Source organism: Macrotis lagotis, chromosome 5 (assembly GCF_037893015.1).
Source record: "Macrotis lagotis isolate mMagLag1 chromosome 5, bilby.v1.9.chrom.fasta, whole genome shotgun sequence".
In the NCBI taxonomy this organism is placed as follows: domain Eukaryota; kingdom Metazoa; phylum Chordata; class Mammalia; order Peramelemorphia; family Peramelidae; genus Macrotis; species Macrotis lagotis.
In genome coordinates, this window is record NC_133662.1 from 141,451,678 (window position 1) to 141,472,621 (window position 20,944).

A 20,944-nucleotide genomic window follows, 5' to 3' on the forward strand; every position below is an offset into this window, starting at 1 on the left:
TCCTAAACTTTGGATGGGGGACTTATTTGTTATTTTGTTTAATATTTTCATAACTTTATTTCAAATCCTGTAAAGTTTAAGTATTTCACTTACATGTCTTTACAGGGTTTAAATTATGGAACCCAATATTTTTTAAAATGGTAATGTTTCATTATTATATGACTAAGGGAAAAAGTCATTATAAATGAATTTAACTATTAATCCTTTTAAGTACCCCTTTTTAATAATATGAAAATTCTCTCTTTCTCTATGAAAGTTATATTTCTATGGCTTTTATATGCCTGAAGGTCACCTTTGATTCTTGAAGGATATGCTGAAATAAACTGAACTATTGTAGGTCTTATCAAGCTAAGATTTCCACTAACAACCTTTCAATGAACCATGCATCCATGACCAACCTAGGTAAATATGAAGATACTTATAATCAGAAATTTGTCCACAAAGTGATAATGATGCTTTGTCCATTACAACTCATGAAGACCTTCTATTGAAATTTGGAGAGGCTTTGATTTATGCTGATGAAATGAATATCAATGTAACAATAATAAAAGGTTTACGAGGTATTATTTTGTCTTACCCATCTCATTGTCTCTAAAACTCTGATCCTATATTTATTTTTAAGCATAGAAAAGAATACTAAAATTTTAGCTTTCACAGACTATTTCATAAAAATTTTGAAGTACAATACATATTTTCATGTTTTCTCTTAAGAAATGCTTGTCCTACTTGGGGCAGCTAGGTGGCATAGTGGATAAAGCACCAGCCCTGGAGTCAGGAGTACCTGGGTTCAAATCTGGTCTCAGACACTTAATAATTACCTAGCTGTGTGGTCTTGGGCAAGCCACTTAACCCCATTGCCTAGCAAAAATCTAAAAAACAAACAAACAAAAAAAAGAAATTCTGGTCCTACAGTGAAAGAATCACAGATATCTTCAAGTTGATTTCAAAATGTGTATAATGTTCTTTTATACATTAGAAGAAAACTGAAAACACAAATGTTCCACAGAAGAAAGTTGACTCTCAGTTTTATAATTCTTTGAAAATTGCATAGAAAAGCAACTGTACTCCAAAATTTTATTATTTGAAGCAGATTGAAAACAACAGTTTTCATTAAAGGAGAACATAGGGATCAAAGTAGGTATCCATCAAATAGCTAAACAAATACTGCAGGAAAGTTATAATTAGTTTTGTGTTCACTTAATAAATAAATTTATTACCACTACTTTTCTTAATTATTGCTCATATCATTCCTATAACACTTTTAGCTGAAATATATTAAAACAAGTATAGAAACTAAATTCCATAAAATATTAATTTTTAAAAACATATATAAACCAAATGTGACTTTGTCTTCAAAATTCCTGTTTAGGCAAAGGTGCTTAAAACATAACAAAAGTTCATTTTAATGATACACATATTTAGACATAAATTTATATTTTAATATTCTTACCGTTATAGTTTTATCATTTATGTCACAAGTATGTAGTTCCCTAGTAAATTCAATAATGGTATGTGTACTATTTTGCATGGCATACTCCAGATGGTAATCTTGTTGGGGATCCTTCTTCAGTTCTCTATTTGTATCTGTAAAATAATCCTGCAGAAAATACAAAAAAGGGGGGAAAATTAAAATCTGAGGTGCTATGACTTCAGAAATGAACCAAACTAAGAAAGGATGAAGGATTTAATCTAACTCTGATTCTTAGCAAAAATATTCAAATGAATATTCTCTTTCTGACTCCTTCCAGAGTTGTAACCAAATGTGACTTTATAGATCATCTTTATGCAAAAAAGGAAACCAAGTCAAAAAAGAAGTTTCAAAGTCAAATAGCTACAATAGTAAATAATAAATCCAGTATTAAAACCAAATTCTCATTATTTTGTAACAGTTCTCTTTCCAATATACCACTAAAGAACAGAATTGTAAAAAAGCCCATCCATTCACCACTCCCACAGAAGATAAAACTCTGTCTAAAATAGAGTCCCTGCCTCTGCAGGTTTATATCAACATACCCTATGATCCAAGGATCAAAGAACTAGTTGTTTCTTTGTACTCTGAGATTTGTTATTATGAGCTGTCACTGTACATAGTTACTGGAGTTATGCAAGTTGAGGGTTGAAATATAAGAAATAAGTCATGGCATGAGTACTAAAATCTCAGAATATTAGATTTTGGAGTCTTTCATAATAGCTACAATTCCATCAACAATAAAAATCATCACAATAACTACTATTTATTTATATAGATCCTTAAGTTTCACAAAGTATTTACTATACAAAAGATGCTCACATTTCTTCAGAATATTCATTATATCTCTGATCAACAGTGCTAACAAAAAATTTATTGATCATTTTAATGATTTATTCAATATAGCAAAAGCTATTAAATTATTGACAATATGGATAAATAGTAAAAACAACATTTTTGCTTAGAAAAATTATATATGTACCTATATATATTTTGGAGAGTAGAAAAGGGAGCTAAGTATTAAATGATGACATTTACAATCATTTTATTAATATGTAAACTACTTTTAAGAAGTATTTTTCTAAACAATTTTGATGTGCAAAATAGATGTAAATATTGGGAAAAGACTTGATTTTGTGTGACAATCATCTAGCAATCATTTTCGAATTTTGAACAAAATGGCCATATAATATTTTTAATTAATTTTTCTCTCTTCATATACTTTAAAAAGGACAATATTTTATTTATTATTCTGTATTCTTTGATATATTGCTTCTCAAGATTATAATATCCATATTTTATGCTTTTATAGGATGACATTGAATTTCAAGTCTAGCTCATATTATAGAATATTATAATTTAAAGACATATTAGAAACCAATACCTTTTTATTTTACAGATGAGAAAAGTAAGATCTAAGAACATTCTTGACTTGCTCACATTCACACAAATTATAAGTTGGGAAGTTAGTCTTCAGTTATATCATAAAATTACAGCTAGAAGTAACCATAGAAATCATGTAGCCTAACCACTTCATTCTATAGTTCAGAAACTAAGACTAAGAGACTTAAGAAACTTATTTAGGATTACATAGCAAAGAAAGATTTGAATTCAGGTATTCCTGACCCAGAGGCTTTGACTCAAAATTTAGTGGTCATTACATTTCACTGAATTTCTTCTATATTTTACTAAGAGCTTACATTGTTTATTTTTCACAGAACCTCTATAGCATGAAACTTTCATGAACTCTGACTGTGGGCATGTTTAGAAATATGTGTGGAACAATCAAATTAAAACAACTCTAAAGACCACCTTCCACTCATCAGATAGATAAAATTAACAAAAAAGAAAAATGACAATTGTTTGAGGTGCTACAGGTAAACAGATACATTGAGGTACTGTTGATAGAATGATGTCTTGGTCCTGACATTATAGAAAGCAAAATAGAAATATACTTCAAAATTCACTTAATCATGTATGCTAATTGACCCAGTGATACAGCTATGGGTCTTCACATGTTTGGAGTAGTTCGGGGTATTTCTACCCACAGCATGTGAAGACTCCCTCTGATGGAATATGCAGATGAGAACAATTAGAACAATTAGCCATGAAGGTAGGTTCTGTGGAATGCTTAGAGCTTGATCAGACATTGAAGATATCAAAGTGATCCACTGCATCCCAAGCCACTGACAACCATCTTGACTTTTGTTTTGCCAGTCTGTAGAAAAGAGAGGGAGGCTGTTGGCTGTGCAACTCTGCCTCACTTAAAACGAATTCAAAAGCAAGACATCACTTCACAATGTCTTTGCTTCTCTTTGAAAACAAAGGATCAACAATCACTGCAACAACAACAACAAGCACTACTAGACATTTATGGCAAAAAAAGTCTAAGAGAATAAAAACCTCTATGTACCATTATTTGTAACAACAGTTTTTGTTAAGGGAAAGCATAGGGATCAGAGTAGGGATCCATCAAATAGCTAAAAAATGTTGATATATGAATGGATTGGAGTATTATTATTATGTTATAAGAAATTACAAGTGGGAGGAATTGAGAGAAATTTGGAAAGGTTTGCATTATTTGATTCAGAATGAATTGAGCAGGACCAGGAGAACAATTTCTACAGCATAGTTCTAAGTCAGTAGGAAAAAACTTATTCGATGCCTACTATATTCTAGTCACTGTGCTACACATTGCAGACACAAATACAAAGTAAAAACAAAGGCAGCTCCTGTCCTCAAGGAGTTATGCTCTAATGGGAGAAAGCAGCCATAAAAGGAAGCTGAGAAACAGAGTTGGGAAGGTAGTATTTGAGGTGAGGGTAGAGTTTTAGAGAAATCTGGAGAAAGTTCTAGAAAAATTCAAAAGCAGGGTAGCCAGTAGGGAGAAAGACTGCCCCTCCTTAACACAGGCCCTGAAGCCCATGACCCTGCTATCCAGCAAAAGGTTTGATTAGATTGATAGAGGATACAAATGAAATGTAAGTAATAGGTTGATTGAATCTAAGTTGTTGAGGTTTCCCAGGGATAAGTTTCCCAGAGAAAGAGGAAGTGATAGAAAGATCCAAAGAAGTTCCAAAAGTGTAGCATGTACTTTTATGGCAGTGTAACAAAAGAAAAACAATTTAGAAAACTTTAGGAATTTTGATCAATGCAATAACCAATTACTAACCCAGAGGACCAATGATGAGGCATAAAACTCACCCCCAACAGTGAAGCAGGAACCATAGAGAATAGGTTGATATATTTGGCCTTAAAAATGTGTGGGTTTGTTGTGCTTGAACATATTTATTTGTAATAAGGGAGGATTTATTTAATGGGAGGTTAGGAGGGATTTGAGAATGGAACTAGGAGTAGTAACAAAAATACAGAAATAAAAGAGGATCTTTTAGCATTTTTAAGAGCACAAAGAAGAAAAGGAAGAGTTTGGGAGAAAGCAGGAAAGCTTTGAAATAGCCTTGATAAATTTCTTGTATTTGTTTAAAAATGAAAGTCATATATAATAAAGATATTTGGTTTCACATACAATTCTTTTTTACCATTCCATGTATATGGAAATGTTTATGTTTGTTTATTATTAATAAGTTCAGAATAACAAAAAAGATAGAAAAAATAATGAATAGTAAAGACAAATTAAATAACAATAAAACATATGATTTGTATGCCCTCTCCATACCTTTCTACCCCCATAAAGTTTTCTTTATTTTTTGGCTCAATAACCAGTCAGAACAATATTTCATGAGCCCCTCCACGTCAATGGGTCTGCTTTTACCAGTTAATTGAACACATTAGTTCAGAGTTAAAGTTGTTTAATCAAACAGCAAATAAAGTGAAAAAACATTTTTCTCATGTAAATATACTGTATACTACATCACAATATACCATGACACCATTGAGGGAGATACATATATAGAAAAAGTATGTGGTCAGATCACATGTGTGGACTCAGAAGAGCATATATGACCAAAGCACACAAATTACTGCACCATGTAGCAACTCTTTTCTCCAATTATGCAGAGATGTAACTGTCAACCCATAACTCAATTACATGTTCTCCATGGGAGACACTATTTCCATTAGAAAAGACTTCCCGCACTAGAATTTTTTCTCTATTGATGTTTTCACTGGTCTCATGGACATCTGACTTCCCTCTATTTTCTTCGAGACTTCAAGTATCTATCTTCTTCAGGGTCAGTTGCTGTTAATGGTTAGAAAATATCCTCACTAGCAGAAATAAAATAAGGATTTTTTAACACATAGCCAAGGATTATTAGTTATCACCCTTTACCCCAAAGCCAAGAATGTCTCTAGGCTATGATTAAATGTCTTGATTAGTTTTCTTCTAAGATTAACAATATATTTGGTCCTTAGCAATTTTCTGACTTAAAAATTTATTTTTTAACTCCCAAGTATGATCATGTATCCACAAAAATCTATTTCATAGATTCTACTATCCCCAAATTCACAAAACCAGAATACTGGTTCTAATAAGGAAAATCACCCCATTCCAAAGTATTCCTTTTTTTAGTAGGCAAATAAGCTAGGGGTAAAAATTAAGGGTAGCATTCACACTCCACTTTTGTTTCACAATCATGCATATCTGCCAGCAACCTAAAAACCTCTATCATACTATGTTAAATTCTACCTGCTTATCACAAATTCCTTTAGTCTCTATTGTATTAAAATGGGGCAGTCAGGTGGCAGTTAGGTGGTCCAGTGGATAGAGCAGTGTTCTTGGAGTCTGAATTCTGACACTTGACTCTTACTAGGTATGAGATCTTGGGCAAGTCATTTAACCCTAACTGCCTCACATCCAGGGCCATCTCCAGTCTTTCTGATTAATATCTGACTACTGAACCCAGATGGTTCTGGAGGAGAAAGTGAGGTTGGTGATTTAGCACAGCCTTCCCTCACTTAAATCCAATTCATTTGCTTGTCATGGAATCATCTCCCTGATGTCCTGATCTTCAAAAATGGACAAAAATCATTGTATTTAAGTTAAAAATACAAGTTTAGTTTTATTTAGCAATCATTAAATAATATATACATAGGGGTAATAAGAATGGATTTCCTAGCAACAATTATGGCTCAGAAATAAAGAAAACTTTTAAGTTCAGCTAGGATATTAACATTTTTCCTTGATTGTAATAAGCCTAGACAATCAATAAGAATAAATGAAGCCCTTAAATCACTGACTTAAAGTAATGCATACATTGGTTAGAAAATAATAGCAACAATAAAACCCTAACAATAATAAAATAAATCTTTCCAAAGGAAAACTCTAAAAAGAAGAAATAAATTTTTGAGATAAAGGAATGATTAGGAGAGAAATATTTAGTTGATAGTGGTCATTTTCCCACCAGTATATGAAGTCAAATATAGTCATGAATGTTTTAGATGGGATTATATATGGGCAGACTTTGGAATAAGTTGCTTAAGAGATACATCCACTTCTAATATACTGTAACTTGCCCAATATCACATAGGCAATATGTCAGAAGGAGTGAATTCAGGTCTTGAATTTGAGAGCAGCTGCTTAAGTGAGGCTACTTCTCATGAAGTTAGGTTACTCTTATTAAATTTAAAATTAACTTCTTCCCATAGCTTCCACCTTTCAAGATCTCCTTGGATTCCAATTCTATTTCCAAGTTATTCTATTCAACTGAATGGGCATTTATTAAGTCCTACTATAAGAGGCAACTACATGGTGCAGTGGATAGAGTAATAGCCCTGAAGTCAAGAAAACCTGAGTTCAAATTTGACTTCAGACATTTGGCACTTTCTAGCTATGTGACCTGGAGCAAATCACTTATCCCTGATTACCTGACATCCAGGGCCATCTCCAGTCCCTCTGATTCATATCTGGTCATTGGACCCAGGTTGCCCTGAAGGGGAAAGTGAGGCTGGTGACACTGCACAGCTTCCCCTCACTTAACTCTAATTTTCATTTTATAATGAAATTTAATTCACATGCATGACATGGTATCACTGTCCTGATGTCATGGTCATCTTTGAGAAGGACAAACAAAAACAACTCTATAAGGTAGTCTGCTAGTTGTTGGAGAAACTAAATAATCCCTGCCTTCAAAAGTTCTTAATTCTACTCTTAGATGCCTGTCACCTGCAAACATAAGTATGCCAAAAGTAATATCAGCTATGTCTCTATTCAAATCTCTGATGTGAAAAAATGATTACTAATTACTAAAAAGTAATTTGATTAATCTGATTACTAAAAAGTAAGCTGAACTCCGACGCTATCATCATTAAGGACTGGTTCTCTAGTTCCCCCTTCTATGAATTTCACCTTGAGATGCTTTAAGATATTTCATCTTTAACAGCCCAAAGGGCCAGCATATGGAAACTACTTTGGCTACTTTTCATGGACAGTTAGACCTAGGAGAGACCTTAAAGTTCATAATCCAACTCTCTTATTTTACAAATTAAGAATTTGCAGTCCATAGAGCTAAAGTGATTTATCCAGTGTCAGAAGGTAAATTAATGATAGAGGCGAGACTCAGAATTCTGAATTCTTCATTCAGTGATCCAAATAAAATCCAATATCCAAAATATGAATGTTTTGACAATAGATCTAATCACATGACAATTTTATTGGCTTTATTGTTCTCAATCAAGATGAAACATATGACTTCTGTTTGTTTTTTCCTAGTAATTTCTAGTATGTTATCACTGTCTATTCACCTAAGAACTTAAGTACCTATAATGACCAAAGAAAGCATTTATTGTATTTGAATATTCACTGTAGAGAGTTTTCTGTAATGTGACCTACAAAGGATTCTTTGTCTAGAATGGAGGGTAGTGCTTGACTGGTCTGGTTGAAGAGTCCTCCTCAGTTCACTCTCTGCAAACAGCTGAGAGCTCAGCATCTAAAAAGACAGAAGTCAATTATTTGAAAGGCACTGTAATTACTTAACCATCAATCAGGAGCAATGGGGGTCCAATGAGAAAGATTTTTACTAAAAATAGCTGATACCTCAATATTTAGTAAAAAAAATTTAATTAAGACTAGATTTGAACATTTTACATAGCATTCACCAAATAATAAATTCTTGTTTTAAAATAATTTGAGAACTCATTGTATAGATACTACTTCAGACATTTTCCATGAACCCAGGATATTTCCACAAGATACAAAGGATGTAAATGCAAAGAGAAAAATTCATTGACATGGGACTAGAGGTCAGCCATATTCAAGCTAAAGTTTGATTTGAGTTTGAACCAAATGGTGTGATTTTCTTGCTTTTGTTAAGTGAACAAGTTGAAAAATATGCCTTAGAACTATTCATCTAATTCAATTCAGTTTTATAAGTTTCTTAGACCTATTTTTGGAACTCAGGAATAGACAGTAAGAAACCAGAGGTTACCTTTCTTAAAAGTTTTCTCTTCCTTTTTAATTTTTTTTGTTTTTATTAAATCTTCATAGAATCCTCTTTAATATTTTCAGATATAGTGCCTAGTTTGTCATCTCAAAATGGCACATTAAGGCACTGATCCACATGAACTGAGAGGTAGAATATATTGTTTCTTCCCACTCCTTCCTTTGATAGGTCTCTTGATCTTTTAGAGCAAAACAAATTGACACAATCTTTACAAGATTTGAACTTAAGTCATCTGATACCATGTCCCAGTATTCCTTCTCTCTCATCACACTGCCTCTCCACCAACAGCTTCCAACAATGCACCAAAATGTATGTCTCAGTTTTGAAGAAACATGAAATATTGAAGGCGAACTCAAGAATTACAGATTTTCTGATAAGCTGTGCATGATTTTCTCAGCAATACTGTGTGACCCAAGAGAACTCTGAAGGACTTATGATAAAGGATAATATTCAAACCTAAGATAAAGCAGAAGGTATCTGAATATAGATTGAAGCATAGTTTTTTTTTTTAATTTATTTTTCTTGAGGTTTTTTTCTTTGGGGGAGGTATGTTAACTTTTAAAGCATGACTGTTGTGGTAAAGTTTTTCATGACTATACATTTTAAACCTATATAATTAACTTGGTTTCTCAATGAGGGGGGTTGAGATGGGAGAGAGGGAGAGAATTCAGAATTACTTGGCCAATTACTTGGCTTATTATGTGACTTATACAACACTATTATGTTAGCATTACCAGTCTATATTCCGGTTGTAATGAACAGGAAGTCTTTCAGACTGTGAGGGTGGGGTGGAGAGTGACAAGAAAAAGAAAAAGAGAGGGAAGATGGAAAAAAAAAGGAAAAGAGTTTTTCTTCCTTTCTCAAGCACAAGATCAAATTAAGATCTTTGGTAATTGGTGAAATTGTCTTTGACTTCACAATGTTTTTATTATTCCTTTCCCACCTTTTAGAGCCCCTCTCCACTCAATTTAAAAGTGGATGTTTGGGGGGCGGCTAGGTGGCATAGTGGATAGAGCACTAGCCCTGGAGTCAGTAGTACCTGGGTTCAAATCAGGTCTCAGACACTTAATAATTATCTAGCTGTGTGGCCATGGGCAAGCCACTTAACCCCGTTTGCCTTGTTATAAAAAAAAAAGTGAATGTTGAAATTTATTTATGAATAACTGGGTAAAAATTAAAAAGTACAAAATAAAAGACTGACAGATCTTAGCATCATTTCACATTTTAAGCTGTCACAATGACTGAACCTCTCCTTCCTTTTCTAATCATTGGAAGATAATCTCATATTAGAACTCTTACTAGATATTTTAGAAGAACAAATGAAAGCAGAAATTTTTCCTAGTTGAAAAAGACAGTAAAGTATGTACATATATATGTATATATATATATATGTTATATATGCATATATATATGTGATTCCCTATGAATGGATGGGTGATTACCAAAAGTTTTTTTATAGTCTGTTATTTGTCATCTAAAACATATTTTCCTATATATAAATAATATCATAATGGAGCCTTAATTTCCTCCAGTCCAAAAATCCAGATCTTTGGGTTCCTTAAAACAACTACTTGGCTTATTATGTAACTTAAACAACACTATTTTATTAACATTATCAGTCTATATTCTGGATGTAATGAACAGGAAGTCTTTCAGGCTGTGAGGGTGGGGTGGGGTGTGGCAAGGAAAAGAAAAAGAGAGGCAAGATGGAAGAAAAGGAAAAGAACTTTTTCTTTCTTTCTCATGCATAAAATAAAGTTAAGATTTGTTGATACTTGGTGAAATTTGTCTTTGACCTCCCCATTTCTTTTTTCTTAATTCCTCTCCACTCAAGTAGATTCCATTACAGCACTTCAACCAGGCCTTATCTACCTGCCCCCATTTGATACATGTCCAAAACCACCCATGTCCCATTCTCTAAAATTTAAATTTCATTCCCTGAGAAAAGCTAGTCTAAGCTGTGTCAGGAAGAAATCAATCAGATTTAATAATTTCAAAGTTGATAATAATACAGAAATCCAAGCAACTAAAACAAAATCAAAAGATATCTAGAGATTATCAAAGAGAAAATACAGATAAATTTAATTAGATAGCCAAATTTTTGTTTAAGCCTTAACTTCTACAAAGGTTTGTTTCTTTATCATTTTTAAGGACTGGCAAAAATAAACTAATAAAAAATTAAAGACAGTAATGAAAAATCATGTTCTATTTTAATAATGGTCTCTAAATAAATTACACACACACACACACACACACACACACACACACACACACACATATATGCACACACCCTCCCTCCCCTCACCCCACAAGAAGCACAGGTGTAAAGGAGAGAGAGAGAGAGAGAGAGAGAGAGAGAGAGAGAGAGAGAGAGAGAGAGAGAGAGAGAGAGAGAGATTGACTTCAGGGCTACAAAAAGTCCTCTGTTTAAATATGATCTTTTGCTACTTACTCACTAATTTTTCTATTCCCTTGTCAATTCCCTAAAACCATAAGTTCCAGAGAAAGTACAACTTGCATAAGTAGGAGTTTCCTCACCTCAAGTTCCCTTTATCAGTGAAATCACAGATCCACTGACTCTCCTTACACAAGTCCTTAGGGAACAAAAATCAAAAGGTATGGCAAAAATCACAACCAGTTGTCAAACAGATTAACTATGAGCAAAAAGAAGACAACAGACTGACTTTAAGGATAAGACAAAGAAAGTTTTGCAGAAAAAATGCAGAATTTATGATTTGTATTTCTGCAAGGACCAAGAAATACTGATAGTGTACAAAGTTCAAGTGGTTTCCTTCCTACTGAAGAAGATAATAGGCCTGAAAGGATTCATTTCTACTCTCTAAATTGTCAAGTCAATAAGCATCTATTAAGTCCTTCCAGTGTGTCAAGCACTGCTATGTGATGAAATTACAAATACAAGCCAAAAAAAAGGTTCATGACTTCAAGGAGTGAAATTTCTTAAAAAAATATTTTTTATTGATATCTTCTGATTTTTACATCATCTTAATCACTCCCAGTACCACTCAGAGTCATCACATATAAGGAAAACTAATTTAAAACAAAATCAGCTAAAAGAATAGAAAAAAGATTAAAAAATAACACACTGAAAAAATTTTTAAATGTGCAATGTATAATACTGTGAACCTCCCATGTGAAGAGACTGAGGTTTTCTTGTCATATTTCATAATTCTAATAGTGCTTGCTTTTTCCATTCACTTTCAAATTGATATAGTTATTGTGTAGTTTTGTCTTCTTGGTTCTACTTAACTCTACATTGGTTTACATAGATTTTTGTCCCATCTTTCTCTATATTCATCACATGTATCATTTCTTACAGTGCAGAAATATTCTAATTACATTCATATACCATAAATTGTTTAACTTTCCCCAATTATTTTGTTTCTAATTTTTGTTGTTCTTATTATTACTTATTATTACTTGTTATTATTATGCCAGGTATTCTGAAGTTCAAACTTGACCTGAGACACTTCATAATTGTGTGGAAAAGTTACTTAATTCTGCTTTAGTTCCTCATCTGTAAAATGAGTTGGAAAAGGAGATGGCAAACCAATCTAGTATCTTTTCTAAAATCCAGATGGGGTCACAATGAGTCAGACATAACTGAACAATAAGATAATATTTTCACTTGTATGAGGTTTTTCTTCTTATCAATGGTTTCCCAGGGGTTTAAGCCCAGTAACAGTGACTTTGGTTCAAAGGGTATGGCCATTGCTAATCACTTTTATTTGTTTAATTTCAAATTGCTTTCCAAAATGGTTGTTCCATTTCATAGCTCAATCAATAATGTGGTGGACTGGAACCAATACAGTACTGACTATTGCCATTTTCTGTCATCTTTGCCAGTTTGAAGGATGTGAAGTGAAACCTCAGTATTCTTTTGACTTATATTTCTCTTTGACCAATTATCTATTGCAGAATGGTGTAAATACTTATATTCATATGTATATATACACATATTTATGTATATATACACATGTGTATAGGTATGTGTATGCATGCACGCAAATTATTTAAATATTTGGGATACCACACCTTTATTAGAAAACTCTGATACAAATTTTTTTCCACTTAACCACTTGATTTCTAATCTCATACATTATAATTTGTGTAAAAGCTTTTCAGTTTCATGTAGTGAAAATATCTACTTGATATTATATAATTGCCTCTCTCTAATTTACTAAACAATACATATCCTACCCCAAATTGTAAGAGGTAGATTATCTGCTTCTCTCCTAATTTTTTTATAGCATAATCTTTAACAGTAAAAAAGTGGCAGCCATATTTTATATCACCCAGTCCTGGATCACAGATCCAAGGTGAACTGAACAATCAACCTATGCCCAAGGTGGATCAGGAAGATGGCAGGTCATAAACCTGGGATGGATATACCAAAAGAGAAGCAAATTCAAAAGACAAGTAGCAATAAAATGGCAGGCCCCAGGAGTAGAACAAGGTCTCAGTTCCAGATTCTAGTTCAGTATAAAGCTTGCAGAGGAATAACCGGGTTAGGAATCGCAAGTCAAAGAGGACCCTGCAGATCTGTCACTCAGAACCATCAGAGCTTCCCCAGTTGAATGATAGTGGCTAAGTTCAATAGGTATCGCTTCTTGCTCAGAGTAGGGGAGAAGTAATTAGTCTTTGTCCTGGTCCTACCATTTTGGAAGTACCAAAAGCTTGAAGGTCATGAGTTTTTATGTGTAATTAAATGAGAGAGCCAGAAGGAAAATTAAAAAAGAAATGAGTTACAGCAGAAAAAATTGGAAAGTTAATTAATAGTCTGGCATGAGAGGTTTCAAACTTTGTTTAAGTAATTAACAATGAAAATTAGAATGAACCAAAGAAAAGCCAGTTGACATCTATATCATGGAAATGCAAACAAGATAAGAAATAATAGCCTTGATTATCCATGGTACTAATGAGAACTCTTGTTAAGCTGTCTTTCATACACCTTGACTTCTACTTTGAATACAAAATCTAGAGAAATTTTCTGACCAATGTAGGGGGCAAGTAGAATAAAGTACAAACTCTTAGAGAAGGTAATAAGGGTTGCAAATAGACCCTGTTTGGGCCTTAGAGACTATAAGCACAGCTGCTGTAGGAACCTAAAGAATAAATGTTACCATCTGTGATCATATACTTCAACAGGTGCAGGTAGTGGGGCTCTAAAAACAAATATTTCAAAAGCTTTATTACTTCAAAGATTGTTGTTTTTAATATCCATTTTCCTTAAAGTGTGCTATTGTTTGATGATATTGACAATGGCAATAGTAAATATCTCTAAGTTGAGAAGAATCTTTGATCCTGAAAAATTCTAAAGTTAGCAATCAAGCATATAAACACCATATCTACAACTAAACCAACTAATTTCCTCTACTACATAAATGTCCATAGGCTTATAGTACATTGATTTTCATTAAGGTATTCTTTAATTCAAAATCTTTGAAATTTGGGAGAGGCTACAATGGGAGGGATGTATCCTACTTGAATAGAGAGATAACTACAGATGAAAGGGAAACTTTCTGGGTTTAAAGTACAGAAGCATATTGCTTGATAATAGCAGACATTTATTAATCCCTTTAAGGTTATTTATGTACATTTATAATATGAGTATGTTATATATAATTACATATCTATAAATTTCATTTGAACCTCACAATCCTTTGCACTAGGCATTATTATTATTGTTATTATTATTATTATTATCATTTATTCCCATTTAACAGATGAGGAAACCAAGTAAACTATGTAAAAGTACTTTCCCAGGATCATATAGCTAGGAAATACTTGATGCAAGATTTGAATTCATTTTCCTATGTCACATTTCACTATGTCACATAATTCCTCATGCTAGAGAGAGACTAGACTTGTGATTTCAATGACATATATGGTTCCAAGTTTAGGAAACTTCTTCCAGAAAAGTTCAGATTGGCACTTTCTCTGCAACTTGTACTTTTAGAAAAATATAAAGAGCATTGAAAGGTTAAATGACTTGCTCAGAGTTACAAAGTCAACAGATCTCAGAGGCAAGACTTTAAGCCTGTGTCTTTCTGACTCTGAGATTAACTCTTTGTTCATTTTATCATGTTTTTAATTATTGTTTAATAATTTACTTTTTAATTATCTCTGCTCTTTATGACCCTATTTAGAGTTTTCTTGTCAAAGAAACTACAATGGTTATTTCCTTTTCCAGCTCATTTTACAGATGAGAAAACTGAAGCAAACAGGGTTAAATGATTTACCCAGGGTCACATAGCTAATAAGTGTCTGAGGCCAGATTTAATTTCAGGAAAATTAGTCTCCCTGAATCCAAGGACTCACTGTCTCTCTCTCTCTCTCTCTCTCTCTCTCTCTCTCTCTCTCTCTCTCTCTCTCTCTCTCTCTCTCTCTCTCTCTCTGTTGTGTCACCTAAGTGCCCTATTCCATAATAGTCAATCTAAATCCTCTAGATTAGAAATATCTGAGAAAATACCAAGACTAGCCCAAATACTCCTGAGAAATAGACATTATGCTCAATTTTGAAATAAAACATGCCCATTGCACATATGATTTAGCAGAAATTCTATTCTCTAATTTAATTTCTCCTTAAACACTGAATTCTTCCCTGCTACTTATCAGTTCTCCATAGTTAAAATATCTTCAACACTGCTATTCCTTTCATGCTATCATCCCATACTCTTTACTTTTCAGTGAAACTCTTTGAAAGAATTTCAGAACTTGAGAAGTACCAGAAGAATTTTAAAATAACCACTAGTAGACTTCAATTAAACAATCATTAAGTCTCAATTTTGATTACTTTCTGGAACCCTCCCCAAATGTCTCCAAGTCCAATGACATGATAGAAACCACTCTTCCCTAAATTACCAATGCTATCTTTATTATTGATGACCTTTTTTTCACAATCACTGTCTTTCTCTACTTTTCTGGAGATTTTGACACTTAACATTCTCTCCTTCTGTAACATTGTTCTAGCATGGTTTTCCTACTTCCCTTACTATTTCTTCTCAGTCTATTTTCTGGATCAACTTTCATGTGCTACCATTAAACCTAGGTATCCCTCATTGACACTTCTTTCCTGAGCCTCTTTCTATTAATTTCTGATCATCTGAACTCATCTTGTTTCCTCTCCTTCTCTTTCATCTACTTCTCTGATTACCTGTCTGTCACACACACACACACACACACACACAGACAAAGAGACAATCACACGTGACTCATTGGCTCAATTAACATCTCTAGATGTTAATCTGTAATAGTTAACCTGCTCTCTCTCCTACACTGTAGTCTCACATCACTAGTTGTCTGAGAGGCAAAGATGGATGGACATTAGAAATGCTTCCTTTTCAGAATAAAACTGTACCTTTCCCCTAAAAAAATTGCATCCTTTATTCCTACCTTCCTACTTTAACTCTATTTCCTTTTCTAAATTTTCTTTTCTTTTCTTTTTTTTAACAAAGCAGTGGGGTTAAGTGACTTGCCCAGTGTCACACAGCTAGGTAATTATTATGTGTCAGATCAGATTTGAACTCAGGTCCTCCTGACTCCAGGGCTGATGCTCTATCCACTCTGCCATCTAGCTGCAACACTTTTCTATATTTTCATATGATTTTCCTTCATTCCCTCAGATTGGACTTTAATTTGAACTATGTCTCAGGCTTGACTTTCAGTCTCTCACCTAAATACCTTTGAACAGACTTTCACTCATGTCTAGGTAGAATATATTTCCTCTTTGCTTTTTTGAGACTCAATTCAGTCCCTTCCTACTTGAAAAAGGTTTTCTTGGTCCCTCCAATTTTTCTCATCCTTAATTATCTTTTTATTGGTTATATACTCTCAATAGAATGTAAGATTCTTGAATACAGGAGGTGTTTAATTTATATCTTTGGATTCCTTTTAACATAGAGTAGACAATGTTTTTTTGAACTGAACTGAATTAAAACAGTGGGTTAGTGAGATTGCTTTTGTAGTCAAAGTCTAAAACTTTTCCTTTCAAATTTTTCATTCCTTCCTCCCTTCCCTTCCCTTCCCTTCCCTTCCCTTCCCTTCCCTTCCCTTCCCTTCCCTTCCCTTCCCTTCCCTTTCCCTTTCCCTTCCCTTCCCTTCCCTTCCCTTCCCTTCCCTTCCCTTCCCTTCCCTTCCCTTTCCCTTCCTTCCTTCCTTCCTCTCCTCCCTCCCTCCTTCCTTCCTTAAATTTTTCTTTCTTCCTTCCCTTTCTTTCTTTCTTTCTTTCTTTCTTTCTTTCTTTCTTTCTTTCTTTCTTTCTTTCTTTCTTTCTTTCTTTCTTTCTTTCTTTCTTTCTTTCTTTCTTTCTTTCTTTCTTTCTTTCTTCCTTTCTTTCTTTCTTTCTTTCTTTCTTCCTTTCATCCTTCCTTCTTCCTTCCTTGCTTTCCCCCATGATTTTTTGACATTCCTTCATTAGATTTTGCTCATATATTTAATATTCTTTAAACATATTAATATGCTAGGTTAAATGGTATTAGCCTGGAATTTTGTCTTTTCTAATAATAAAATTCCATGAAAAATGATCCAAGAACCTTTCTCTGTCTTAAAGGATTAATTCTCTTCAACTCTTAAATTTTTTCCATTTTTACTTTTTTTTTTCATTTAAATTTGGTCCTCAGTATCTATCAATGATCATCCAATAATAGGAAGGAATTTTGATTAGCAGAAGATAAGAGAAATGTGAACTTCCATAATTTGTCCAAATGTACCTTCTATAAGTTCTCTATGATTTATTGCCAAGATTTATCATCATCTAGTCATACAATATACCTCCTTCCCCAATATCTAGATGATATATATTACATGCTGGGTTAGAAAAGATTAATTTTAAAAAGCCTTTTTTTGTGTACAAGGATCTAACCTTGTTAACATTTAAGATTCATTTGAAATTAGATTCATTCACATCTCACTAGTAGATTCTTGTCTCCCCTATAATATATTTCCTTAACAACCACAGATGCAGAAAAGGGGGTATTGAAACTGATTTCCATATTCTTAGAATAAAATATTCAGAATTAGAGAAGACATTGGAGGTTGTCTAGACTAACCTTCCAGTATTTTCAGGAATTCTCTTTATAATCTCACTTAAAGTTAATATATTTAGCCCCTGTTTGGTGATTTCTAGCAACCAGGAGATTATTCTGTCACAAGAAGATCACAATTCTAAATAAGCAACATATTAGAAAAGTCTGCCTTAGACTGAGTCAAAACCTATTTCCAAATAGCTTCTATCCATTTGTGCTAATTCTATTCTGGTTATAAAATAAACGTTTGTAAATTCCCTTTTCAGTCTTAATGTAGTTTTAAATGTGAACTGTCCTTATTAATTTTTTAAAATATTTGAAGATAACTATTATATCTAGCAGATTTTTACTGATTGATTAAGTGATCTACTTCCCTTCCCCTTCAAATTTTCCCCAAGCTAAATATCCCCTAGTAACATTTAGTTAGTCCATACAAGTATGCTTGAATAATTCATTTTTTTAAAAAAATTAATTTATATGTTGTCCCATGAAATTTAATCATTTAATAATAAACTTGCTATTTAAACCTAAAAAAACCTTTAAAAATTTTATTTTTGCAACCAAAAGTAGTCATTCCTCTCACCTTTTTTCAATAAAAATTTTACAAATATATTCTCTATGTCATTATCCAAGTTACTGATAAAAGTGTTAGCTGAGACACTGTGATAGGATGGACCAAGGGTCAGAACCCTTTGCCATAACATCAAATACCTTCTTTTAGATTGACACTGGTCCATAAATCAAAGTCTTTTTTAAATCTGATTGTTGTACTGCTATGCATCCACAACTCTCCAACTTGCTCTTGGGTATCATAGGAAAGTATGTCAAAAATATCATACTTTTGAATCCTATACTGTCTTTCCAAAAGACTTTAGCCATTAAGATGAACATTACACATAGATATTTTCCCCTCTATTTCAGATTTTTTTCAGAATTTATTGGAGATCCAAATATAAGACAATGTATTAATTTAAACTGAAGTTCTCTCACTCCCACATAAAAATAAATGTGGAAAGTGGAAATCTGGGACAATGCTGACTGATTTCTTACCTGGACAGTTAATTCTCCAATATTTATGGACAGATAATCCCCAGTAACTTTTCTATGCTTTTTTTAGTTTTGGGCCATTTCAATGCTTATTAGTACCTCCAGGGGAAGAAGACATGTGTTTATATTGAAGTTCTGAACTTTCAGATTTTCCAAATGTGAAACAAACATGTATATCTTCTGTCCATGCTTACGTACCACATGTCTGTAACTATCCCCCACCTTTCTACCTGTCCTCTCCTGTCTCTGCCTGTGTTGAATCCCTACATGTCTGCCTCATGTTTTTCTCAGTTCTGATTCCACATGGCTAATCCCAAAGTGTTCCTCCACTTGCTCTCATGGTCCCTTCCTGCCTCCCTCCCTCCCTTCCCCATATCACCTGACAAATTTGCATTACATTTATATGGAGGTCTGTGGAAGAGTCTACTTATATATAAAGTAGGAAAAGTTAGAACTGTTTGTACCACTATACATTGGAACTATCACACCAAAAATATGAAATGGTCAGTAGACAGAAAGACATAGGTAGATATCTAGATAGATAGATAGATAGACAGACAGACAGACAGACAGAGACAGATAGATAGATAGATAGATAGATAGATAGATAGATAGATAGATAGATAGATGATAGATAGATAAAGGGGGTGTTGGAAAGCAGGGAGTATAGAAGGTACTTCTACAAGGGTGTAAGGATGAAAGATCAGAGGAAGAGGATGCCAGTGTACATGAAGTCAGTGCTCAGGGGAAGTTTGAATTCACTAGTGGCATGATTACTGGGGAATACATAAGTGGGTCCATGGCATCAGTTTTGCTATTCACTTCCTAATTGATCATGGGTAGCATAACCTTTCTAAGACTGATTTTTTCCAAGCTGTAAAATGAGTAAGATTAGATGATGTTTAGCATCCTTTCCAGCTCTAAGGCGTGTATTACTACAAGATTTAGCCATCATATATGAGAAAGTGAGACAAAGCAAGAGAAAATGTTTATCTGCTAATAAAAAAACAAACCTTTATAAATGTCATTGGCAAGTTAGATCAAAGTTAGAGACACTTGTAGTTTACCAAACATACATATAAACAATATCATGGTAAGAGAAAGGAAAGAACATTGTAGTTTACACATAGATTTGAGAAAGCCTTAATTATATTTCTTGTAGGCAGACAGCTTGTTATGCTCTACATCTAGTGAATTCTTTGAAGCTCATGCCAGCTGATGTTTCATAGTATATATACAGTAGTGAACTTCGCAAAAACAACTTTCAGAAAACTATGATCGATGTTGTAAGTCCATGCTGTTACAATGACCTTGTTATTATTTTCTAACTTAGTCGCTGTCCATCGGTGTCTAAAATACATATTTAACAAATGGTAAAGGAAGAGCAAGAAGAGCACACTACTTCTTTTTGAATGTGTGATAAAAAGGAAAACATTTACAATTTTCATGACAATTTTTACCACTTTCTAAAAATGAGTTGAATAAGTTGGCATGACATTTATGAAAAATCTAGACTCTCATTAAGCTAATGCTTAATAAGTATGGTTTAAGAAAGGCTGGACTGAAGGGTCAGCTTTCTCTTAACTTTATGATTAAATATCTATGTGCTTGCTGCTGGACAACCTACTCTGGTTTTCCTTATTTGTTAGATCCATGCATTTATTAATCACCTACAGTCTACAAAGGTTAGGTCTGGCCATGGGAAGACTCTTTTGGTGTTTATATTTTATAAAATGAAGTGGGAATAAACTAAATAATCTCTTAGATCCTGTGTAACAATTGCTATTCTGAGCAGGATAATTTTGGAGTTGGCATCTCCAGAAAATTGTAATTAACTCCCAAATACTAGAAGAGATTAATTATCAATTGTGATTAAAATACAGATTACCGGGGCAGCTAGGTGGCACAGTGGATAAAGCACCAGCCCAGGAGTCAGGAGTACCTGGGTTCAAATCCTGGTCTCAGACACTTAATAATTAACTAGCTGT

General features: G+C 33.4%; 1 protein-coding gene across 2 annotated transcripts in view; it reads right to left on the reverse strand.

Annotated features, from left to right (window-relative positions):
- The window catches only part of MOXD1 (monooxygenase DBH like 1), a 119,265-nt gene that overhangs the window by 90,995 nt on the left and 7,326 nt on the right, over positions 1–20,944 (reverse strand). Inside the window, exons 1-2 of one of the 2 annotated variants that reach the window (XM_074187605.1) lie at positions 8,256–10,151; positions 1,451–1,597 (exon numbers count right to left, since the gene is read on the reverse strand). In XM_074187605.1, coding sequence (XP_074043706.1) covers positions 1,451–1,528 — 78 coding nt within the window. In that variant the 5' untranslated portion in view covers positions 1,529–1,597; positions 8,256–10,151. Of the gene's footprint in view, positions 1–1,450; positions 1,598–8,255; positions 10,152–20,944 lie in introns of those variants that run through there. The other variant, XM_074187604.1, reaches the window with a different exon arrangement.